The sequence below is a fragment of the Micromys minutus genome, assembly GCF_963924665.1.
Source record: "Micromys minutus genome assembly, chromosome: X".
NCBI classification, from domain to species: domain Eukaryota; kingdom Metazoa; phylum Chordata; class Mammalia; order Rodentia; family Muridae; genus Micromys; species Micromys minutus.
In genome coordinates, this window is record NC_137970.1 from 18,879,691 (window position 1) to 18,905,829 (window position 26,139).

General features: G+C 38.0%; 1 protein-coding gene across 2 annotated transcripts in view; it reads left to right on the forward strand.

Moving 5' to 3' along the window:
* Window positions 1-26,139, forward strand: part of PHF8 (PHD finger protein 8) — a 93,266-nt gene that overhangs the window by 12,008 nt on the left and 55,119 nt on the right. For both annotated transcript variants that reach the window (XM_080910318.1, XM_080910319.1), the window contains exons 3-8: window positions 8,609-8,694; window positions 9,026-9,134; window positions 11,990-12,150; window positions 13,771-13,912; window positions 15,245-15,431; window positions 17,450-17,612. In XM_080910318.1, the coding sequence (XP_080766444.1) occupies window positions 8,609-8,694; window positions 9,026-9,134; window positions 11,990-12,150; window positions 13,771-13,912; window positions 15,245-15,431; window positions 17,450-17,612 (848 nt within the window). The remainder of the gene's footprint in view (window positions 1-8,608; window positions 8,695-9,025; window positions 9,135-11,989; window positions 12,151-13,770; window positions 13,913-15,244; window positions 15,432-17,449; window positions 17,613-26,139) is intronic.

Below are 26,139 nucleotides of genomic sequence, written 5' to 3' on the forward strand. Positions count from 1 at the left end.
GATATAAAGATGAAATATTATAATATATTTAAAGTCCATAGCTCAGTTTTCTTTTATGTAGGCTTTTTTGTCTCAGTTACTTTCATGTAGGCTTTACATTTATTCATTCATTTGACAATCATTGTTCTATGTTACATACTTTGTAGCTCCCAATGAAACCATTCTGACACTGCCTGTCTCTTTCCCTCTAGAATGCTCATTCTATAGGTATCTATATAGAATTAATATTTATTTATGTACTCATTCACTTAGTAAATATTTGTTGAGTACCTACACTGAGCTCAGCTTAATTTCAGTGCCCCATGTTGTAATAATTCTCTTCACCAAGGAAGCTACCCTGAGTAAGACAACATTTACTACCCTTGGTACTTGGTGATAAGTATTGAGACAGTGCATTAATTTTGGCCTATCTGCCTCCCTCGTCTAAGGAGTTATCTAGCCCATTGCATGTTTGCTGAATTAGGATGGATAATAAATGAAACATGACTGGGAGATGGAAGAGCTGAGGACTTTTGGTGAATACCAGAATTTCTGTGTGCTGGATATAGTCAGTGCAAATGGCAAGTAAACGAACATTTGTTGTAGGTCAGCATAGGTAGAGGTGAAATAGGTAGTGTTCACTAGGAGTGTCCACGGTAGGGAAGAGGAAGAGCAATAGCATCATAGGCTGGCATAATGAATCCAGATGGCTTTACTTTTCTTTTTTTTTCATTTTTATGTTGCTAAAGATCAAATACTTATAGACTTATCCATGTTAGTCGAGTATTCAATCTCTAAGTCACATCCCCAGGCCTTTTTTAGATTAAGAGTGGCTTCATGAGCATATGAATCCTGTTGTCACATGGAGCCCTACAGTTGAGGTTTAATGCAATGCTTCTGTTATTCCAAAAGTCTTAATATATTTTACTTTTGAGGTTTTGTATGTGACATCAGTGGATTGTGTGCTGAGACCTTAGAACCTTGAGTTCTGTGGTCTTACATCTTACTTCTTTCTTGCTTCCCTGAAAAGGTTCATGGCCTGAGACTCTGTCCCTAAGTGGAGATGTAGAGAAATTCAGGGTCCAGAATATGCACATTGTGTACTGAATGATTTGCCTTCAACCCCTACCCCCAAGAAACTGTGACAGAAAAAAATAAAGAAAAAAAAATCATACTACCAATGTTTGGTCTGTCATTATAGTTACTCAGGAAGCTGAGGCAGGAGAATCACAAGGCAGCTTAGTGAGACCCTATCTCAAGTAGGATGTTTGTTTGTTTTGAAACAAGGTTCACTATGTGTTCTGGATGTTCTAGAACTTACTATGTAGACCAGGCTGGTCTTGAACTCACAGAGGTCTACTTGCCTCTGTGTATCAAGCGATAGAATTAAAGGTGTGCACCACTATACTAGACTTGAGACCCTATCTCAAAAAAGCATGTATGGTCCTGGGTTCAGTCCCTAGCCACAAAACAAACAGCAGTAACAACTGAACTTCATGTGTATTAGTTACTTTTGTATTGCTGTGATAAAACACCATGACTGAAGCAGCTTGTAGAAGGATGGGTTTATTGTGGGTTTATAGTTCCAGAGGGATAAGAGTCTATTACAATCATCATAATGACAGTGGTGGTGGTGTGTGGAAGAAAGCACCAGGCATGGCAGCAGGAACAGCAACAACAAGCAGAGAAACCACATGGTTTTCGAAGCGCTAGAGCCCTCTACCAGTGACATAGTTTGTTTAGTGACCACACCTAAGTCTACTACCCAAGCAGTGTAACCAAGTGTGGACCAAGTATTCAGACACACAAGAACATGTATGACATCTCATTCAAATTACCACATCATGAATGGCCACAGAAAGTACTTTTAATGTATCTGACGAAGGGACTCTTGCTTTTCATTTACAGTAAGCATTTTAATTTATATAATATATAATATAATATATAAATATAACACCAGAGAGGTAGGGCCTTTTTAGGCCATGGTCAATTCATTCTTTAAGAAAAAAATAGGAACTGTGGAGAGATGGTTCAGCAACTAAGAGCACTTGCTGCTTACTATTCCAGAAGAGCTGAGTTCAAATCCCAGCTCCCATGTCATGCAGTCCACAACTACTTGTAACTTTAGCACCAATACCCTTTTCCTACTTCTAAGGGCACCCTCTAATACATGTACATACATATGCATGCATGAAAAAGTTTAGAAAAATGAAAATAGGGAACTGTTGAGGGGGTTTGCATATGAGATAATAAGATTACATTTGTTTTATATAATTGGTGTTAATGTGTTTTTATATGCTTGAATATGTATGTATACTGTATGTGTGCTGCAGTCCGAGGCTCGAAGTCAGAAGAGGGTGTTGGATCTCCTGGAACTGGAGTTTCTAGCTCCTCTGCTTAATTGCTGAGCCATCTTTCTAGCCCATACTTCTTTTTTAAATGATTATTTTGGTATGGAGAGTCCTTTTGTGTAGAGACAGAGTTGAGATTTGGAGTCTAGTTGGGTGAGCAGGATGATAATTCTAGTTAGAGATCATAACCTGTGTTGTGGCAGCAACAGTAAGAATGACAGAGGCACACAAGTCATAAAAAGAATTAGGATATAGAACTTATAAGAGTTTCTTATCATGTTTAAACTGTTATAAGAGTTTCTTATCATGTTACCCATTCCAAAAGGGGGTGACATTTTGAGCAATATAAATGTAGATAGAGATGTTTGGCTGTGAAATGTCAGAGAGGAGCAGACAAGAAGGAATGAAAGAAAAGGAGAATTTTTAAGGTCAATGTACTAGTTTAAATAGTATTGTAAAGGAAGAGAAAGACATAGGGTGAGAGATTAATGATACCTTAGAAAGAAGGGACAATTAACTGATAAATAAAAAGTGACCTGCACACCAGTACTGGCTCTAGGAGGAAGAAAAGATAGCATTTCCAATGTAAAAGGAGGAAAAGGTGGGTGAAGGAAGAGAAGAGTTGGTATTAGAAGTCAAATTAGTTCTTGTCTGATTATTTCATTTCTGTTTTATTTTCTAAGAAGGAAAGAAATCAGTTGCATGGTGAGAAGGCAGAGATAATGGGATCGAAGATTTGAAGTTTACTGTGGATTGTGGGAAGGAAAGAGCTGTGTAGAAACTTATAGAAAAATTATCAGGCAGTATAATCTATATAGTTTAGACAGTGAATTTATTTTGCCACCAGCCTAATGGGTGATTATTTCTTCTCCAACACATCCAATGGTAATGTAGTGGGATTGAGCTAGGGATTGGTTTGTAGATGTGGTGGAAGGTAGGTGGGGCAAGTGAAGAATGCTGAAATTTAAACTAGATATTAAGTTGAGGTCAAGAGTAGGTGAATTTGGTGCTACAGGCCGATAATCTCATTATTCTGGAGCTGAGGCATGGGGATTTTGATTTCAAGGCCAGCCTAAGCTATGCATAAGATCTCTGAAAACAAAGCATAAAGTTAAAAAAGAATGTAATGAATGTGGGGTAGTGTAGTGTGGTTTAGTGGCATGGACCTTTAATCCTAGAGCCCAGAAGACAGAGGCAGGTAGATCTCTGTGAGTTCCAGGGCAGCCAGGAGTACACAGTGAGACCTTGTTTCATATAACAAAACAAATTAAACAAAGAATCGTTGAAAAGTGGGAGCAGCTAGGGTTTTTTTGAAAGCAAAGAAGTATAGTGAGAGCCTGGTTGGATTTATGGTGAAGTGGATCATGCATTTCATATTTCAGAAGTGAGTCAATTGCTGGACAGAATCTGGGGGATGGTTATTAATATAGCTGAAATGAGAGTGGAAATAACTATCTGAACATGATACAGTCAAAGAGTGACCCTAAGAAGTTGGGTCTCTGTGTTATTACTGATACCATATAGAGTATTGACAAGACTTGGTGTGGGGCTGGAGAAATGACTCAGAGGTTAAGAGCACTGGCTGCTCTTCCAGAAGTCCTGAGTTCAATTCCCAGCAACCACATGGTGGCTCACAACCATCCAGGGATCTGATGCCCTCTTCTGGTGTGTCTGAAGAGAAGATAGTTGATAGTGTACTCAAATATGTATAAAACAGTAAATAAACCTTTTTTTAAAAGACTTGGTATGGAAGAAAAACCTGTGAGCAGGTTCTCCAGTAAGTGAAGGGATGTGCTGGAGAGAAGGGTAACTGGAAGAGGAGCAGGATGTGGTATGAAGAGGAGCTGCATGGTATGAAACTCAAAGAGAAATGAGTCATCTCACACAAGGCTTGATGGTTGATGTTAGTTGTTAACTTGATGACAACTAGAATCACTGACAGATAGGCCTTCAAGCATGCCTGTGAATAATTATGGGAAATTATCTTGATTTTATTTTAATGGAAGTGGGAAGACCCTCTCACTGTGAGTGGCAGCAGTGGACTTTTTTGACTGTGGACTTTTTGACTTTTTGACTGTGGACTCAACTCAGATTTTTCAAGTACCTGCCGGGACTTACTGACTTTTCTACTGGGACATACTGTGAACTATGAACTAAAATAAGCACCTCTGTCCTTAAGTTGCTTTTGTTCATGGTATTCTATCACAGCAGCAGGAAAAGAAATAAGGCACAAAGGTAGAGATAATCTCAAATTCTCACTGGTGAGGTAAAAGGGTCATCTACTGAACTTCCTTGAGTTGTCAGTGTTCAGAATAGGAGGCTTCCATCTGTTAGAACTCTGTTTTTGGTCCTCTCTCCTCCTTGCTCCTATGAGGGTGCTGAACAACACTCCTACCCACTCCCACTTTACCTCTTTTGCATCCCCCTTCTCTGGGGCATCTGGCCTCCACAGGACCAAGGGAATCCCCTCCCACTGATGCCAGACAAGGCAGTCTTCTGCTACATATGTAGTGGGGGCCATGGATCAGCCCATGTGTGCTCTTTGGTTGGTGGCATAGTCCCTGGGAGCTTTGAGGGGTCCGGTTACTCGATACTGTTGTTCTTCTTATGGGGTTACAATCCCCTTCAGCTCCTTCAGTCCTTCCCCTAACTATTTTATAGGGGTTCCTGACCTCAATCCAATGGTTAGGTTTAAATATCTGCATCTGTCTTAGTCAGGTGCTGGTTAGAGCCTCTCAGACTTGTCTGCAAGCACAACTGGTATCAGCAATAGTGTCAGGGTTTGGTACCTGTACATGGGATGGATCCCAAGTTGGGGTTGTCTCTGGGTGGCTTTCCTTCAATCTCTACTCCATTTTTTCCCCTGTATTTCCTTTAGACAGGAGCAGTTCTGGGTTAAAATATCTGAGATGGGTAGGTGGCCCCATCCCTCAACTGAGGGCCATGTCTCTGTATTGGAGTTGGTTTCTTCAGGTTCTATCTCCCCACTGTTGGGCATTTTGGCTAATGCCATTATTATTGGGTTCTGGGAGCCTCTCACATCCCAGGTCTCTGGGACTTTCTAGAGGTTCCCCCCATCTCTCACCCCACATATTTGTATTCATTCTCCTGGCCCCCTGGGCTTTTTTCCTGTCCCCCCCATACCTGATCCTACTCCCTTTTCCCTCCCCCTCACCTCTTCCACCCAGGTACCTACCTCTCTCTGCCTCTGTGATTATTTTGTTCCTCCTTCTAAGTGGGATTGAAGCATCTATATTTGGGCCTTCCTTCTTGTTAAGACCATATGAAGCTGATAGAACTCTTAACCAGTGCTCCTTAGACTCTATGGTGAAGAACAAGGACATATTTTCCATCTCTAATGGATTGGTTATTTTATAAAATAAAAATAATGACTAGAAAATGTGTGAACAAAAAGCAATATAACAAACCTCAATTTTCATTATTAGATTCAATGGCTATTAAAACATTCCGCCGGATTTCTGAAAAGTAATATTGTCATTTTCTGTACTTACAGATCTGTAGTCAACAGTTCACAGATCACTATTAGTCTATGGATTACTCTAGTGCTCTCAACCTTCCTAAGGCTGCAACCCTTTAATATAGTTCCTAATGTGTGGTGACCTTCAACCATACAATTATTGTAGTTGTACTTCATAACTGTAATTTTGCTACTGTTATGAGTTGTCATGTAAATGTCTGATATGCAGGGTATCTGATATATGACCCTGTGAAAGGGGTCAGGACCCACAGGTTGAGAACAACTGGATTACATTTTAAGTAGCAGTATGGAGAAAATAGTTTCCTTGTGGACCAACTGTATTTGTTTAAACTTGGAAAGTAAATGGGGTTTCTGTTTTATAATTTTTTGCTTTTAGGCAGGGTTTCATCTAGCCAAAGCTGACCTTAAACTACTGATTCCTCTGCTTCTGTCTCTGAAGTTTTGAGATTATGGGAGGGTGTATTAGTTACTTTTCTGTTACTTACTAAGAAAGTATTAAATTGGGCTTATGTAAAATTCCAGGAGGTTAGCACCCATGATAAGAGAGAGAGAAGGCACGGCAGCAAAAACAGCTAGAGCTCAAATCTTGAACCATAAGCAGGAGTTAAAGAACATACTGGAGATGGTAGGAGTTTGTTGAAACTTCAAAGACTGCCCCCTATGACACAACTCCAACAAGTTTATACCTCATCCTTTCCAAATAGTTCCATTAACCATGGACCAAGTGTCCAAATGTATGAGCCTATGAGGATCAGTCTCATTCAGCCCACCACAGCACACATGTACCATTGTACCCAGCAAGTGTTCCTTGAAGGGGAAGCCAGAGCAGTTTATTTATCATGGCATAGAATCGCTGGGTGTGCGAACAGAAGTTGAGAGAGGAGATGGGCAGTGACTGTTTTTGGTAGAAAAGGTATATGTGATAAAAGTTCAGGAGTGATGACGGCAAGGTCACCGTTTTGAGCCGTGTTCAAATATAGCAGGGATGTGGGACGTAAAGCATGTACGTCATGGAAATGAGTGCTTCAGGTCCAAACAAAAGATTTGTAGATTTAGGTCAAGTGACACAGGCCAGTAACTTTGGGACCAGGAAGCTAAGGTAAGTTTGAAGTGAGATTGGGCTATATAGTGAGACCTTATCTCAAAAAGCAAGCAAACAAACAAACAGAAAACAAACTTTAGGGTAGTGAGGAATGATAATGTGGATAATGGCAAAAAGTAATATTAACTGTCATCTGTCATTTACTCTGTGTCAGTCTTGGTGTTCATTGTGTTAATGAACTTTATATACATTATCTGCTTGACTCTGCTAACCTCTACAAATTTGATGCTGATGTCCTGATTTCTTGACACACTACAGGTTTATAGACAGAGTTATTGTTGCAGAGACGAAGGTAAGGGAGGGGCTGGATTTCAGGAAATTAATCATCATGATCTTGTCTGGAATAATTTGAGCTCTACCATATTTTTATGCACCGTGCTGTATGTGGTTGATAAAAGGCTTTTAAAGCATTTAAATTGTAGCCAGAAATTATTTGAAGGGTTGTCATCTTTCTCGGTGAGGGAAGGGCTTAATATGTGAAATTACTTTGTATACATGCATACAAAATTAAATGCAGCTGCAAAAAAGGATTACTTATAATTCTTCACTCATAAATGTTGTTGGCTCTAAAGAATTTCTAGTAGTTTTATTTAATAAAATACCTCAGTAAAGTTCTAGGTTTGGGTTATAGTATTTTGAGTGTGTTAGGCAAAATAAAATATCATTAAAATATGACTTTTGTTCTTAAAAATATTTTTGTATTTTGAGACATTTTTCTTATATAGCCCAGGATGGTCTAATACTTGAGGGTAGCCTGAAACACACAATAATCCTCTTTCCTCCACTTCTAGAATGCTGGAATTAGAAGACTAGAACATCTGGTTCTTTTTACCTTTTTTTTTTTTTTTTTTGAGACAGACTTTCCTTGTGTAACAGCCCTAGCTGACCTGAAACTTGTTCTGTAGACCAGGCTGCCCTTGAACTCACAGAGATTTATCTGCCTGCCTCTACCTCCCAAGTGCTGCTGGGATTAAAAGTATGCACTACCACTGCTCTGCCCCTCTTTTTTTTTTTTTTTTTTTTTTTTTTTTTTTTTTTTTTTTTTACCTTTTAAATGCAACTATTTAGAACATTTAAAATTACTTATTGGGTTTATATATTTCTGTTTATTCACATATTGATGCTGTAGTCTCTTTTAGCATTGACCATTCTGAATCCTAATGAAGGTTTGTCATCATTGTTTTACACTAGTAGAATTTTGCATTGATGAAAATGTTTTATAGTATGTACAATAATTGTATGTTGTTGGAGATATGTAGTTAGTGTAATAGAGGAGCTATATTTAAATTGTACTTAACTTTATTTTTAGTTTATTTTATGTGTATGAATGTTTTGTCCATATGTATGTCTGTCTGTATACCAAGTGTCTGGTGCTAGAAGAGGCCTGAAGAAGGAACCAGCTCCCCTGGAACTAGAGTTAGAGAGGATTCTGGGCCACTATCTAGGTGCTAGGAATCAAACTTAGGGCCTCTGGAAGATCAAGCAGCCAGTGTTCTTAACCACTGGGGCATCAATCCAGCCCTCAAGTTTACTTAATTGCACTTGATATAAATGTAAATTGCAATATGTACTATACTGCACTCACTGAACTTTTAAAACTTTAAAAATTTTAGAACTTAAAAAAAAATAAAAATGTTATAAATGTTAGCTGTTTTTTTTTTTTTTTTTCTTTTCCAGTTGTGTTGGTGTCGAGGAGGAGAAGGCTGCTGATATTGATTTGTACCATTGCCCCAACTGTGAGGTCTTACATGGACCCTCCATTAGTAAGTAGATCTTATGATTTCCATTAGGAAATAATAAGGGAAGAAACAAAGCAAAGATAGTCTTTGCCTAAGTGCCTCAGCTGTGTCTTTTTTAGGAAACAGAAGAATCCCATGCAGTCCAACAGGGCCTGTAGCTATTGCCCCGAGAGAGCAAAAATGCATGACTTTATCTCTTACCCATTTTAACAACTGCCTGGAGGAAGCACACACTTCTTTACCAGCTTTCCTGAGCTTAGAAAGAGAGCACCTTTAACTGTAGATGCCCCTGGGGTTTTAGATTCTTTGCTCCTGGCCATTCTAACTCATTACCACTTGTCTTTTTCTGATTTAGTGAAAAAACGCCGTGTGTCTTCCAAAGGACATGATAATCACAAGGGGAAACCATTGAAGACTGGGAGCTCTATGTTTATTCGAGAACTACGGGGTAGGACTTTTGACAGGTGAGGACCCTCTATCCAAAGAAATTTTAAGTGTTAAAGCTATAGGAAGCTGAACACACTTCCTTTTACCTTTTCCACTGGCTGTGCCATTATGTGCCTTCCTCATGTCTGGATATCTTCTGGGTCCTGCAAAATCTCTGGGGTGGGAACTTCTGTTTTGGTCAGTTCCTAAGTAACAGTGGCCAGAATTTTACTTGATGTTTAGAGTACATTATGACCTAGTTACAGAAATCTGCAGTAGTTGGGAAGCAGCATTTGTCTTAGTCAACTTATAAGCAGCTGAATAATGCTAGAACTGGAAGGATTTTTTTTTTTTTTGGTTTTTTTCTTGTGTTTATATTCATTGTACAAAGTACTAGGTTTCATTATGACATTTCCATGTATATTATTAAATATACTTTGAACATAGTCACTTATTCTATGACCCTTTATTTTCTTCCCCTTTCCTATTCCATATTCATAACAGCCCCCCATTTAATGTTTTCAAGTTTTTTTAGTGGTCAGCAAATTTAATTCTCTCATTATAGAGGAGAGGAAACTTTAAAACTAAACATAGAGAACTGTTACGTGTTTTTCAATCAAAAAGATACCTTTTTAAAAAACTTACCTGGTTTTAGTAAAAATAAAGAATGAACAAAAAGTATGAGTTTGAAATTAATGAATAAAGAAATATTATGTGATTTTAAATCCATTGGACTGTTTCAGGTTTCTTGTACTTTAAGATTGTTTTTCTAAAACAATTAAAGGTTGTCTACCTAAGACCCTACAGATCCCTTCTTCTACTTACATCAGCTAATTTATTTTACATTTTTGGAAGCATTGTATTTTGAACATTACTTTTATTTTTAAACCTACATAATATGTCTTGGAAATGAATCTACAATAGCATGCATAGGTGCTTGTTTCCTTCCTTTCACAGTCATTTAGTTTTCACTGAATGGATAGGTATTTTATTTGACTAGTCCTCTAATAATGGACATTTAAATTGATTCCAGCATCTTGCTGTTATTAAGAAAACTTAGCCATACATTTTTTTCCTTCAGTAATGAGCCTTGAACCTAGGTATCACATGATAGGCAAATACTCTGCCACTGAGCCACATTTGCAGCCTTAGTGAATAACTAACTCTCTGTACTCAAGTTTTTACATGTGTGACAAGTATAGATGTAGATTTAACTGTGTAAAAGTAAAATTGATAGGTCAAAAACTATATGCCTTAAGAATATATAAATATTGCCAATTATTTTGCATAAAGCTTGTACAACTTCACAATTTGTATAGGCTCTGATGATTTTTACTATTAAGTTTTCAAAATTTAGCGAACTCTTTATTTTAACTTGTTATCTTAATTATGAAAGAGGTTGATTTTTATATATTTATGATTTATATTTATTGATAGCTTTTTTTCTAAAGCATTTCCCATATTTTTATTGAGAAAATGTTTTCATGCGTTTTGTTTCTCCCTCCCCTCAGTTCCTCCCAGATCTTCTCCATCTACCCAACTCCGCACCCTTTCTTTTTCTCTGTTTAGAAAACAAACATGCGAAGCAAAAAAGAAACCAACCCACAAGAATCTCTCTCTCTCTCTCTCTCTCTCTCTCTCTCTCTCTCTCTCTCTCTCTCTCTCTCTCTCCTCTCTCTCTCCCCTCTCTCTCTCTTTTCTCTCTCTCCCACTCTCTCTCTTCTCTCTCTCTCTCTCTCTCTCTCTCTCTCTCTCTCTCTCTCTCTCTCACACACACACACACACACACACACGACTCTCCCCCCCCAAAAAAACCTTTGAGTTTATTCTGTGTTGGACATCTACTTTTGGGCATGGAGCCTACTGTTCAGTTTGGTTAATAAATTGGTGCACACCTTTCAATCCCAGCAGCAGCAGCAGAGGATGGCAGATTTTTGTGAGTTCAAGACCAACCTGGTCTATAGATTGAGTTTCAGAATAACCAAGGCTATGTGGAAAAATCCTGTCTTGAACAAACAACTAAAAAGTGTGGTTGATATTCCTCCAATGAGACTTCATTAGAGAACACTAACTTATTTATAACAGCTTTTCTTGCAGATAAGTTTTGTTTTTAATGCAGGTCAATTTATTTATTATCATTTTAATAAAACCTGGGTCTTGTCTCTTATATGTTTTCCCCTTGGTGCCTTTATGGCCTTAGTTTTGGCAGTTTAAATTTTGGGCCGTTCAGAATTACATAAAGAGTAAAACAGATACAGAGCTTATGTTAGTTTCAATACAGTTAATTTCCCTTTTTTTCATAGTCTTCTTTTTTCTTTTTTTGTTCTGGAAGTTGAAATCATGGACTCAATGCAAGCTAAGCTATTGCTCTGGCACTGTATACCTTCATCTATCTACCACTCCCTTGTCTGCATTATGACTAGGAGTAGTTGGGGGAGGGAAAAGAATAATATGATCAAAATATATTGTATGAAAAATTTAAAAAACAATTCCCATTTTATAAGTACATGTATTGAGAAAGTGGTTGTAAATACTGTTTTTTAAAAGCTCAGTCTTTGCTCTCTTCACTAACATTTTAAATTGGATGTTGCTATTTTGGGTTAGAACAAATGAGTCAAAATTGTTAGTTATATCTCTTCTTAGGTAAGCTATTGACTAATTTCCTTTGTTGTTCAGAAAAGAACAGCCTGTTCACCATATATTCCTTACCTCTGACAGTGACCTCGTCTCTTGCTTTGAAGAGGTCATGTTTTTTCCTGGCATATGAGGTTTATGTCATTAGTTGTCAACCCATATAAGAGTCCCTCAGGAAGAGGGGCTTTTAGTGAGAGGCCATTAAGACCTTTAGTGAGCAGCATCTCAAGGCCATGTTTTTTTCCTATGGTCCACACAGTTCAGATGAAGTGATTCTGAAGCCCACTGGAAGTCAGCTGACGGTGGAATTCTTGGAAGAGAACAGCTTCAGTGTGCCTATTCTTGTCTTGAAGAAGGAGGGGTTGGGGATGACATTACCCTCTCCATCATTCACTGTAAGGGATGTGGAACACTATGTTGGTAAGACACCAAAGATTCTCTTCACTGTGACATTAGCTATTTCTATCAATATTTAAATTAAGCCTGGCACGGTGGCTCTTGATACTTTTAATCCCAAAAAGCAGAGGCAGATATCTGAGTTTGAGGCTAGCGTGGTCTACATAGTGAGTTCCAGGATACTCAGAGCCATATAGAGAGACCCTGTCTTGAGAAACAAAACAAAAAGACTAGAGTCATTTTTCTAATTCACCTTTTTATATTTGTTTTCTAGCCATCTTGAGAGTATGATGTGAAGGCCTTGCCTAGAGTCATTCTTTGGCAAGACAAGAGACAGAATACTAGTCTTCTTTTCCTTTTTCCTTTTTAAAAATTCAGCTATTTTATGTACATGAGTGCTCTGTCTTCAGAATATAGATGGTTGTGAGCCACTATGCGATGCTGGGAATTGAACTCAGGACCTCTGGAAGAATATTCAAGTGCTCTTGGGCACTGAGCTGTCTCTCTAGCTCTAGGGATTTTGTGTGTGTGCATGTGTGTTTGGGGGCAGGGGTAATAACAGTATTTATCTGACTTATTCTCTTCTCTTAATAGACCACACAAAATTAGGTTGAGCTAATTTTTTTATTTATTTAATTTACATTCCAAAAGCTGTCTCTCTTCTTGGGTCCCACTCCCTGGAGTTCTTCACACACACCCCACCTCTGAGAGGGTGCACCCCCACTCACCCACCCACCCCCATTACTCCCACTAGAATCCTTCTTCTATGAAGCATCAAGCTTCCACAGGATTAAGTGCATCCTCTCTTACTGAGGCCAGACAAGCCAGTCCTACATTACACATATACTGGGGCCACATATCAGCCCATGTATGCTTCTCTGTTTTTGGCCTAGTCTGTGGGAGCTCTGAGGGGTTTGGGTCAGTCAACACTTGTTCTTCCTATGGAGTTGCAATCAGTTCCTTCAGTCTTTCTTCAAACTCCTCAATATGGGTCCCCAACTTCAATACAGTTGTTGGCTGTAAGTATCTCCATTTGTCTCAGTCAGGTGCTGGTAGAGCCTCCCATAGGACAGCCATGCCAGGCTCCTGTCTGCACGTAAAACATGGCCTCATTGAGCCATTTTTTTTATTTTAACCTTGAAAATTTTAGGGATCATGGTCTCTGATACCTGTTCTTACACATTATTTATTACTGGAGCCTCAGTGTAGGGGGAGAGTAGAAGAGAAGAAATAAAGAAGCAGATCCATGAAGCTGAAGAGATAGCTCAGCAGTTAAGAGCACTGGCTGCTCTTCCAGAGGTTCTGAGTTCAATTCCCAGCAGCCACATGGTGGCTCACAACCATCTGTAATGGTATCTGATGCCCTCTTCTGGTGTCTGTCTGAAGACAGCTACAGTGTACTTACATACATTAAATAAATAAATCTTAAAATAACAGAAGCAGATCCATGGCAGTTAGGCTGTGTGAGAGTTTCTGTCAGGTAGTTCCATAGCCCTAAGAGCTCTTGAGAGAGTGTGATAGATTCTTACTCTCTGCCCTGAACACACAGTATCTGAAGACAGAATTTCTGGTGCTGGTGAGGGGATAAGAAGTTTTTGTCCTTGACATACATAACTCAGTACAGAACTAATTTCTTTATTTCAGGTTCTGACAAAGAGATTGATGTGATTGATGTGGCCCGCCAGGCTGACTGCAAAATGAAACTCGGTGATTTTGTCAAATACTATTACAGTGGAAAGAGGGAAAAAGTCCTTAATGTCATTAGTTTGGAATTCTCCGATACCAGGTAGGAGGGAAAGGGTAATAGAAAAGTCTGACAGGGTGTCTAAAACTTGTAGATATAGTTGAACTTATATTTTGGTTTGTTTCTTCATTCTTGTACTTTTGTTTTTCCTTTTAAAGTAGGGAGTTGGCCTATACTTTGTAGGGAACTGATTCAACTTTATAATAACTAAGTCAGTTTCTTCAATTTCTAACAGAGCTAGATTATATAGTATGTATTTTACTTAATTTGTCTCCTTTGTTGTAGGGCATCTTTCTTTGATCTTTTTCTAGTATTTATATTTTTATTTTATGACTGTCCTAAATGCAGAATAAGTCCTCAGTTTTTGGATGTAGATTTTACTATTAATCATAAGTAGTTTTCTAAGGGTAGGTGGCCTACATTTAAAAGGGAAAAATTATAACCTTTAAAATATCCTATCAGGACTTAAATTTTAAGGACTGTGGTGATTATTAAGAAATTCTAACTTTTTTTGTTCTTAGGAAACTTACTAATTGCTTATTGGCATTTTAAGCTTTCAATTAAAAAGTTAGTTTGCAAGAAGTTGGAAAAAACAGTGTACAGCTGTGTGCAAAGTCCTATGTACTTTTCAGTTTCCATAGTGGTAACATGAGTATAATATTAAAATTCTTGCTGTTGCTTTTAAGATTAAAGAACCTAAAAGTATTTAAAAAACTGTAGTTTCTTTATATATCACTTAGTCCAGAAAGCCTGTGTGATACCTTGCAGACATGCAGAAAAGACGAAAAAGAAAGCTGGAACAAAAAGAAAAGAAAGATGGGGGACTAGGGTCATATGGATAGGTACTGTACACATGAATGCATAATTCTTTGTTTAAATAGTTGGTGAAAATAAGATTGCAGAGTTTTCGTTGAATTTCCTGAAGGTCAAAACAAAGAGGAGAGCATAATATTATAATATTTGCGGGTTTATGTGGGATTAAAACCAGCAAGATTTATAGATCTGACCTCAAGAGGTTTCTGTACTTGTAAGGACTTTTCATAAAGACTATATCAAGGTATGGAAAAGACAACTGTTATAAACTAAGTGCTGAGTGGGTATACTGGGGAAGTGGAATAATGGGCGTGACAATTGAGTAGTAGGAATGGTCACTTTCTATTAGGGAAGGATTTGGAGCTAAGATTTAAGACTGGATTTGGAAGCTGAGTGGAGCAGAACTGCTATTGTTAAACTTGTAGGAATAAATGTTGTATATACCTTTGGGTTCTGTGGAGATGATTTTTTAAAATTTGTTTTATCTGAACATAGTATTTTATTCAAGCTTAAACCTTCAATTTTCAGTCAGCTCATGTTTCTTTTCACCTTCTTTACTAGGCTTTCAAACCTTGTGGAAACACCCAAGATTGTTCGAAAGCTGTCATGGGTAGAGAACTTGTGGCCAGAGGAATGTGTATTTGAGAGACCCAATGTGCAGAAATACTGCCTCATGAGTGTGCGGGATAGCTATACTGATTTTCACATTGACTTTGGTGGAACCTCAGTTTGGTACCATGTGCTTAAGGTAGGAATGAATATGACTCCTGGAGGCAGCCAGATGTATCTGCTTCTCATATTCTACCTGTGTAACACTATGACATGATTAATTTTTATCGTGTTTATTCTGAAGACAGAATTCCTGGGTATAAGGCCATTCTAGGTACTGGTGGGGGGACAAAAAGTTTTTTCCCCTGAGATACAGAATTCATTTCTTTAGGTTCTGACAAAGAGATTAATAGGATTGATGTGGCACATGTAGATAAGCCTCTACAATTTTGATGCTTAAGCAAAAAAGTTGTTGAAGGTAGGCATATGGAGGCTTCTGTCTATAATTTCAACACTCAAAAGGTTGTGACGGCAGGCTTGACATGAATGAGAGATAAGCCAGAGCTTTAATGGTAAATTTCAGATGAGCTTGAGCTAAAGAATGACACAGTCTCAAAAAGCCCAAATCAAAACAACAACAACAAACAACAACCGCAAAAACATATGGGGAAACTGCACCCCTAGCACTAAAACTATTTTTTGAGGTCTAGGGACCTAGGGTGTAGTGCTTACTTAATTGGCCTAAGGTCCTGGCTTATATCTCTAGTACCACAGAAGTAGATTTTTTTGAATAGCAATAAATTACTTAAGATATTCCCTACATTCTTTAACGAAAAAAAATTCTATTTCTCCTAATATGTATAAAAATGTCTATATTTATTGTAGAAATTTCTTGGTAACATAAGCTTTCTTTCCCATGAACATTAATATATGTACCATAGAATTCATTTACTTTCTCCGAAGTAACCAGAGAAAAGTGGCTGTATTTTTTTTTTTTTTCTGAGACATTTGGGAGTAGTTCCAGACATAGTGTCTCTTTATCTCTAATTCATTATTCTTAACAAAGGTATTTTCTTAAGTAATTATAGGATAGTTATCAAATAAGGAAATTGATAGAATACTTTTTGTCCTAGTCAGCGTTTCTATTCCTGCACAAACATCACGACCAAGAAGCAAGTTGGGGAGGAAAGGGTTCATTCAGCTTACACTTCCATATCGCTGTTCATCACCAAAGGAAGTCAGGACTGGAACTCAAGCAGGTCAGGAAGCAGGAGCTGATGCAGAGGCCATGGAAGGATGTCACTTACTGGCTTGTTTCCCCTGGCTTGCTCAGCTTGCTTTCTTACAGAACATAGGTCTACCAGCCCAGGGATGGCTCCACCCACAATGGGCTGGGCCCTCACACCTTGATCACTAGTTGAGAAAATGCCTTACAGCTGGATCTCATGGAGGCATTTCCCTGAGGCTCCTTTCTCTGTGATTACTCCAGCTTGTGTCAAGTTGACACGAAACCAGTCAGTACACTATATTAGCTATTCTCTATGAAGGCTGTCAGTGTTTTCAGTTTTATAGTACACAAACCTAGTTTTGTCCCACATCATAGTTTTCTGTGTTTAAAATTTTGATGTGTTAGCTAAGCTACAGAGTTATCCTTATGATAGCATGTAGTCCTTTTTCACCAAATTGTCCATCAGATGATTATTCAAGCAAAACACAATTAGCAAATAAAATATTCTTCCAACAGATAATCAGTCATCTAATGAAATAAAATCTTTTAAAAAGTCCTTGGGCAGTTACTGAACTTTTAAACATATTAACATTGATTGTAGGTATGAGAAGTAGCACTGTATAACTGGTATTTAAAAGCAGATTCCATCTCTTCTCATCAATAATGTGACCTTAAATTCTAGGGCTAGTAGTATTGATCTTACCTAGAAAGGCTATTTTTCATTTGGTATTACATCTAAAATAAGAGCAATTGTTATATATTTCTCCAAACTTAAATGGATTTAAATGCCTCTTTCAAATTATTTTTGGAAAATTAGAAGAAAATTTGAGTTTATTTAAAACTGTTTCTTGATATGTTTGGTGAACAGCTTTGGCATGCTGATATGGTTGTAGGTGGAGACTGGGAGAGAAATTTGACCATTTGGAATACCCTTCCTCGAGAACGACCTCTTTTTTTGAAGCTGTTAGTATAGTATCTTTTTATTTCAGGGTGAGAAGATCTTCTACCTGATCCGCCCAACAAGTGCTAATCTGACGCTCTTTGAGTGCTGGAGCAGCTCCTCTAATCAGAATGAGATGTTCTTTGGTGACCAGGTGGAAAAGTGCTACAAGTGTTCTGTGAAGCAAGGACAAACACTGTTTATTCCTACAGGTCATTCCTGGGTCCCTCTAGAAGGGAGGTTGGGAAAGGCAGAAAGAAGGGAGATAGTGGTACAGTACCAAACCCTGTCCATAATTTATTAATCTCATAATATGACATTTCTTTTTCTCATTAGCTGAGAGATTAAGAACTAGACCTTAAGAAAGTTAATATGTTGGGCAGTAAATAGCATGGTTTCGTATAGAGGCTGCAGACTCCAGAACAAGCAGGAGGAGGCTGATGGGCCATTGTATACTGGGTTAATGTCAACTGAGTATACTGATAGAGAATAAGACTCAGCCCTATGACTCTAGGGATACTACTAACTCAGAAGCTGATGTTCTAGTCTATAACACTGAATGACCAGGATGGAAACATTCTTTGTTAATACTTCATGCCTGGGTTTTACTTATAGAGTTACTAGGTCTCGAGTGGAGTCTGAATTTGTGTGTATTTTGCTAGGCAACCATTTTTTCACATTTCTATACATGTATATAATGTATTTCATATTTGCCATTCACTGCTGTCCCTCTACCACATATGCTAACCCCCTTACCATCTAGTTCCCTTTCTACTTTCATGTCTTTGTGTATGGGGGGGTGTGGGCAGTGAGTATCCTTAGGGTTGTTAACATAAGTGAGTTTCATCACTTTGTCTGCTACTCAATTACACAACAGTTTTAAACATAGCTGCTTTCTTCTACAAACTAACTTTACCATCATTGTTGGGATTAAAGGTCCTAAAGATGTGTCTATTCCAGCCAGAGGGATTAAAAGTGTGTGCTAAGGTTGAGCTACACCACAAATAGAAACTGATTTTTCTAATAAATAACACAATTTCAGGGTATAACACAATCTTGGGGTTCATAGTGTGATCAAATACCCTGCAAGATACAAGTGCATTAAATAAAGTATGTAAATTTTACTCCAGGCTGTTTGCATAAAGTACATTCAGGTCATAAACAAGTATCTCATTCCCAGCATAACTGTTTTTTATTCTCAAGATATATGTATATTTGTAAATATTACAAAACTTTAAGTATGTCTCAAGTCTGAAACATTTCTAATTTGAGGTATTTTAGGCAAGGGGTATTCAACTTATATTTTCAGTTTTCTTGTGTATCTGTTTGGTAGAGGATTGCTTCTCTCATGTGGTAACTCCATAGATTCACTTTCTGAGGTATTGCCAAGCTATTATCAAAGTAGATAATGAGCATTATTTTACATTCTAGGTAGCAATTTGTTCATATCTTCTCTACTACTTGTCATTTCTGTCTTTATGATCATAACAATTCTAGAGTGAGAAAATATAACACCAGGGTTCTGGTTTGTGTTTTTCTAATGACAATGTTGAAAATCTTGAAAAAAAAACTTCCTGTAATTTATAGATCTTTGTTTTTTTTTTTTTTTTTTTTTGGAAAGACTTTACTTATTCTTTAATCAAATAGTAATAACAGTATAACTATTTATAGTTTTAATTAAATACTATTTAATTATTAAATCACCCAGTGGCTACCACACAGTGACCATCACAAAACAGCTGTTTTATGAGTTATATTTTTTGTAACTTTTTTTCTCTTACAACTTTATTTTAAAAAAGATAGAGAGACATACACAGATTTTTAAAGGCATTTTGACATAACACTATATGATTATATTTTTGTCAGTACTTAATTCTTTTAAAGTTTTGATAGTATGCATTGCAATCTTACTAGTTACCATAGCATAAAGTACATGTAGAACAGAATGTAACATGAAAACAGTCAGAGTTTTCTTGGTGAGTATAGATTAAATATAATGATTTTTGAATAACAAAAATTGCCACAAGGCTATATTCTTAGCTCTTAGATTAGTAATGATTTAAGGTCCAGGAGTACCACACTCTGAAAGGGTGCTATACAATTGTGTTTTTTTTTGAACTTCATCTAGTCTGTGAGTTGTTTCTGGGGTGTTCAGAACTTTCTGGGACTAGTATCCAATTATCAGTGACTGCATATTATGTCTGTTCTTTTGTGACTGGGTTATCTCACTCAGGATGATATTCTCTAGATGCATCCATTTTCTTAAGAATTTCATAAAGTCATTGTTTCTGATAGCTGAGTAGTACTCCATTGTGTAAATATATCACAATTTTTGTATCCATTCATCTACTGAAGGACATCTGGGTTCTTTCCAGCTTCTGGCTATTATAAATAGGTCTGCTATGAACATTGTGGTGCATGTGTCCTTATTGTATGTTGGAGCATCTCTGGGTTATATACACAGAAGTGGAATAACTGGGTCTTCAGGTTGTACTATGTCCAATTTTCTGAGGAACCACCAGACTGATTTCCATAGTGGTTGTACCAGTTTACAACCCCACCAACAGTGGAAGAGCGTTCCTCTTCTCATCCTTGCCAGCATCTGCTGTCATCTGAGTTTTTGATTTTAGCCATTCTGACAGGTGTGAGGTGGAATCTCAGGGCTGTTTTGATTTGCATTTTCTTGGCGACTGGGGATGTTGATCACTTCCTTAGGTGCTTCTCAGCCATTTGATATTCCTCAATTGAGAAATTTTTGTTTAGCTCTGTACCCCATTTTTTCATAGTATTATTTGATTCTCTAACATCTTAACTTCTTGAGTTCTTTGTATATATTGGATATTAGAGCTCTGTCAGATGTGGGGTTGGTAAACATCTTTTCCCAATTTGTTGGGTGCCATTTTGTTTTCTTGACAGTGTCCTTAGCCTTGTAGAAACTTTGCAATCTCATTAAGATCCATTTGTCAATATTTGACCTTAGAGCATGAGCCATTGGTGTTCTGTTCAGGAAAATTTCTCCTGTGCCTATGTGTTCAAAGATTTTCCCCATTTTCTCTTCTAATAGTTTCAGTGTACCTGGTTTAAAATGGAGTTCTTTGATTCACTTGCACTTGAGCTTTGTACAAAGAGATAAGAAAGGGTATATTTTCATTCTTTTGCATGCTGAGTGCCAGTTGAGCCAACACCGTTTGTTGAATAGGCTGTCCTTTTTCCATTGAATGTTTATAGCTCCTTTGTCAAAAATCAGGTGACCATATACATGAGGGCTCATTTCTGGATCTTCTATTCTATTCCATTGATCCACATGCCTATTTCTGTACCAGTACCATGCAGTTTTCAGCATAATTGCCTTGTAATATAGCTTGAGGTCAGGGATAGTGATTCCCACAGATGTTTTCTTGTTGTTGAGGACGGATTTCAATATTCTAGGTTTATTGTTATTTCAGATGAATTTGCAAATTGCTCTTTCCAACTCTATGAAGAATTGAGTTGGAACTTTGATGGGGATTGCATGGAATCTGTAGATTGCTTTTGGTAAGATGGCCATTTTTACAATGTTGATCCTTCCAATCCATGAGCATGGGAGATCTTTCCATTTTCTGTGATCTTCCTCGACTTCCTTCTTCAGAGATTTGAAATTCTTGTCATACAGGTCCTTCACTTGCTTAGTTAGAGTAACACCAAGGTATTTCATATTGTTTGTGACTATTGTGAAGGGTATCTTTTCCCTAATTTCTTTCTCCACATATTTGTCCTTTGAATAGAAGAAGGCTACTGATTGAGTTAATTTTATATGTAGTCACTTTGCTGAACTTGTTTATCAGCTGTAGAAGTTCTCTGGTGGAATTTTTGGGGTCACTTACCTACACTGTATTGTCATCTACAAACAATGATGTTTTTACTTCTTCCTTTCCAATTTGTATCTCTTTGATTTCCTTTTGCTGTCTAATTGCTCTGGCCAGGTCTTCCAGTACTATGTTGAATAGGTAGGGGGAGAGTGGGCAGCCTTGTCTAGTCACTGATTTTAGTGGGATTGATTCAATTTTCTCACCATTAAGATTGATTTTGGCTATTGGTTTGCTGTATTGTCTGAGACCAGCTCGTGCAACAACTTGGGTCCCCCCCCAGAGCTGGAGCGAGGATTGAAAGAAAAGAGACATGTTAGTTAAAGTTGCAACATGACTTTGGTTGGACTTGAGGCCTGAGCCTCATGGCCAAAGTGAAGCTTGGTTTAATTCATCTCTTTTTAAATCATTGTAATTACATGCAAAAAGGTAACATCAGTTCTGAGACAGGAATCAAGGGGGATAACAACCAAAGATCCTGTAAACATCTTACTGGAGGTCAAGTGAAAAGTCAGAGACAAAAATGGATACTGCTGTGCTTACATTCTGAAATATGCCCTGCCCTGAGCTGCATTCCTAAAGATACTGCCTGGAGCATCAAATAGGAATGTACTTCCTTATGCCACATTCTTAAACACCCTGCCCTTCAGATGTAGATGTGCTTGATTCTAGCCCTTATAGGGCGTGTCACAGAAGCCAGATTCCTGCCTTGGCCAGCCCCAAGGTGTCCTGGGATAATATTAATATTACTCCGCCATCAACTCTTCAAAGATGAGAAAAATGCTCTGCACACTGTATATTGCTTTTTATGTTTAGGTATGGCCCTTGGATTCCTGTTCTTTCCAAGACGTTTAACATGAAGGGGTGTTGAATTTTGTCAAATGCTTTCTCAGCATCTAGTGAGATGACCATGTGGTTTTTTTCTTTGAGTTTGTTTATATGGTGGATTACATTGATGGATTTCCATATGTTAAACCATCCCTGCATGCCAGGGATGAAGCCTACTTGGTCAATGATCGTTTTGATGTGTTCTTGGATTAGGTTTGCAAGGATTTTGTTGAGTATTTTTGCATCAATGTTCATAAGTGAGATTAGTCTGAAGTTCTCTTTCTTTGTAGGGTCTTTGTGTGGTTTAGGAACGAGGGTTATTGTGGCCTCGAAAAATGAGTTAGGTAGTGTTCCATCTGACTATTTTGTGGAAGAGTTTGGAAAGTATTGGTATTAGGTGGTCAATAAAGGTCTGATAAAATTCTTCACTGAACCCATCTGGACCTGGGCTTTTTTTGGTTGGGAGGCTTTTGATGACTGCTGCTATTTCTTTAGGTGTTATGGGATTATTTAGATGGTTTACTTGGTCCTGGTTTAACTTTAGTATCTGGTATCTGTCTAGGAATTCATCTGTTTCCTCCAGATTTTCCAGCTTTGTTGAGTATAGGCTTTTGTAGTAGGATCTGATGATTTCTTGAATTTTCTCAGTTTCAGTTGTTATGTCTCTACTTTCCTTTCTGATTTTGTTAATTTGGATACTCTCTTTTCCCTCCAGTTAGTCTGGCTACAGGTTTATCAATCTTGTTAATTTTCTCAAAGAACCAGCTTTTGGTTTTATTGATTTTTTTGAATGGTACTCTTTATTTGTATTTGGTAAATTTCTGCTCTGAGTTTGATTATTTCCTGCTATCTACTCCTCTTGTGTGTATCTGCTTTTGTTCTAGAGCTTTCAACTGTGATGTCAAGTTGCTAGTGTTTGCTCTCTCCCATTTCTTTTTGGAGGCACTCAGAGCTATGAGTTTTCCTCTTAGTACTGCTTTCATTGCATCCCATAGGTTTGGGTATGTTGTATTTTCATTTTCATTAAATTCTAGAAAATTCTTAATTTCTTTATTTCTTCTTTGACTATGCTATCGTTGAGTAGAGCATTGTTCTGCTTCAATGTGTATCTGGGCTTTTGTTGTTTTTGGTATTAAAGACCAGCCTTAGTCCATGGTGATCTGATAGGATGCATGGGAGTATTTCAATCTTCTTATATCTATTGTGGCTTGTTTTGTGACCAACTATATGGTCAATTTTGGAGAAGGTGCCATGAGGTGCTGAGAAGGTGTATTCTTTTGTTTTAGGGTGAAATGTTCTGTAGATGTCTATTATTTCCAATTGGTTCAGAACCTGTGCTAGTTTTACTGTGTTTTTGTTCAGTTTCTGCTTCCATGATCTGTCCATTGATGAGTGGGGTGTTGAAGTCTCCCATTATTATTGTGTGTGGTGCAATGTATGTTTTGAGCTTTAGTAGGGTTTCTTTTGTGAATATGGGTGCCTTTGTATTTGTCTTAGTTTCCATTGCTTAAGTTCTTTTGTTTTCCTCTTGCCATCTTGTTGTCTATGGTTATATGTGGTCTTGTTGTCAGTGACTGGCACCTGTCTGTCTTGTGGTTCTGAGGGCTGGTGGGCTCAGGAAGAGAATTGCTTCTGAGTGTTCGGGGTTTTTTGGGGCGATCAGTGAATTCTGGTGGCAGGTATTCAGTTGTCTTTGTTGGCTCAGGTGTGGGAGCTCTTGTGAGGCTGCTCTGGGATATTGGCTCTTTCCTACTCTCCTGAGTACTAGTGGTGGGGACCTGGCTCTTTCTCCAGATCAAAATGGACCCTTTTCCAGCGAGTACAGCACTCTCTGCTCACTGAGAACTCGTTGTGTGCCCTCCCTGGGCCTTTGTGTCAGGTTCACCTCTGGTCCAGGTGCAGAAGCGCCTGTGTAGCTGATATTCCAGAACCGCCTTCCCCAGGCAGATTCTGTCTGACACAGTCCTGGGCACCGCTTTCAAGCACTTTCTGTGCTCTGGGTACTCACTGCACAACCTCACTAGGTCTTTACACCAGGTTACCTGCTGGTCCAAGTGGCAGAGTGTGTGGGCGTCTGGTCTGCAAGCACAGCCTTTCCGGGCAGATTTGGATACTCTCTTACTGTGGGCTGGAAAGGAACTTTTGCCAGAAGCACCACCATCAAGCACTCTCAGTGTTCTGGGTGCTAACGCAGCAGCCTCCCCAGGCCTGTGCCCCAGGTTATCTGCTGGCCCAAGAGGCAGGGTGCCTGGGCGTCTGGTCTGGGAGCACAACCTTTCCCAGCAGATGTGGGTACTCCCTTACTGTGGGCCTGAAAGGAACCTTTGCCACAAGCACCAGCACCAAGCGCTCTCTGTGTTCTGGGTACTCAGTCCACAACCTCACTAGGTCTGTGCCCCAGTTTACTTGTTGGTCTAGGTAGCCTATTTTTTGTAACTTTATTAGATATATTGTTCAAAATATTTTTTTTCATTCTTGAGTTTGTCTTTTGACATTATTCTTTTCTTTCTTTCTTTCCTTTTTAATTTTTTTAGACAGGTTTTTCTGTGTAGTCCGGCTGTCTTGAAACTCTGTAGACCAGGCTAGCTTTGAACTCACAGAGATCTGCCTGCTTGTGCTTTCTGACTGCTGGGATTAAAGGCATGCACCACCACCTGGCTTGATATTATCTTTTAACACATTAAAAATTTGATTCATTGACAATTTCACACATAAACATATACGTGTACTTTATTTATGTCCCCCATTATTTTTTCTTTTCTCTCTTTCTCTGCTGTTCAATCTCTTGTTCCCAAGTATCCCTCCTACTTTAACATCTTTGTGTGCTTCACTGACTTAAATAGGGATGCTTACATTAGTGTGGATGGGGATTATTTTACCAGTGACAGTGACTTCCTTTCTCACCGGAGCTATTAAATTAACTGCCTATAGAGCCCAAAATGGGCTGAGTCTTTTCATATTCTCTGATAGTGTCTCATAAAATATGACTGTCATTAATTCTGTTCAGTTTATCTGTTTTTCTTTGTTGGCTCTTCTTCCTCCCTCCCTCCCTCCTTCTCTTCCCCTCTCTCTTTCTCTCTCCCTCCTATAAGGATTTATCTTTTTTTTGACACATTGTCTTACTCAGACTGTGCTGTCTTACCATGAACTCTAGCTAGCCTTAAAGCTGTCATCTTCCTGCCTTAACTTTCTGAGTGCTGGGATCATAGGTATGTGTCATTGTTTTCAATTTAGTTTTGGTTTTTATATCTAGATTTTTATTTAAATTGAGTTAGTTTTTATATACAGGTTGAAGCAAGAACCTAGTATTATTCTTTGGCATGTTAACATCTGCTTCTCCCAGAGTATCCTGAAAACGTCTTTCCTTGTTGAATTTTCTTGATATTTCTCCTCTGTCACTGTCACTGGTTGATTTACAGTTCAAGTCGCAGTTCAGTGGTGGAGAATTTTTATGTGAATTTTTAGGTTTAGAATTTGCTTTGTTTTTTTTTTTTTGTTTTTTTTTTTAAGTGGTTCTATTTGTTATTTGTTCTATTTTATTTTGATTTTAGTGGTTGCTACATTTTGTGTGCACGTGTGTCTGTGTGTCTCTGTGTGTGTGTGTGTGTGTAAGTATGTAACATCACAAATTATTGGTGATACTGTTTTATCAGTTTGAAAGGTTTTAGTTGTACACAGAGGTATAAAAAACAGTTTGGGGTACTAGCCAATATGAGACATAAGGAGGGACATGAATCCTCTAGATAGATAGATGAAGAAGGAGGATGAATATGGAAAGGATTTAAGAAAACATAATGCTACAAAATTAAAGACAAGGGGAATGAATAATTGTGTTTTAGTGCTGTGCATTTTAGAAAGAGTAGCTCTAGCAAAAGAGTGATCTTGTTTTAGAGAAGAGAAGGTAAAGCAACAGAAAGATAATTCAAGTGGAGAAAGATGCATTAACTTCATAACTTGATCTGTTCATATTACTAGAATGCTAGAGTAGGCCATGCTGGCTATTGCCACAGTAAAATTATATATATATATATTGAATCATTCATAAGCTATTTTTAAGGAATGAAGG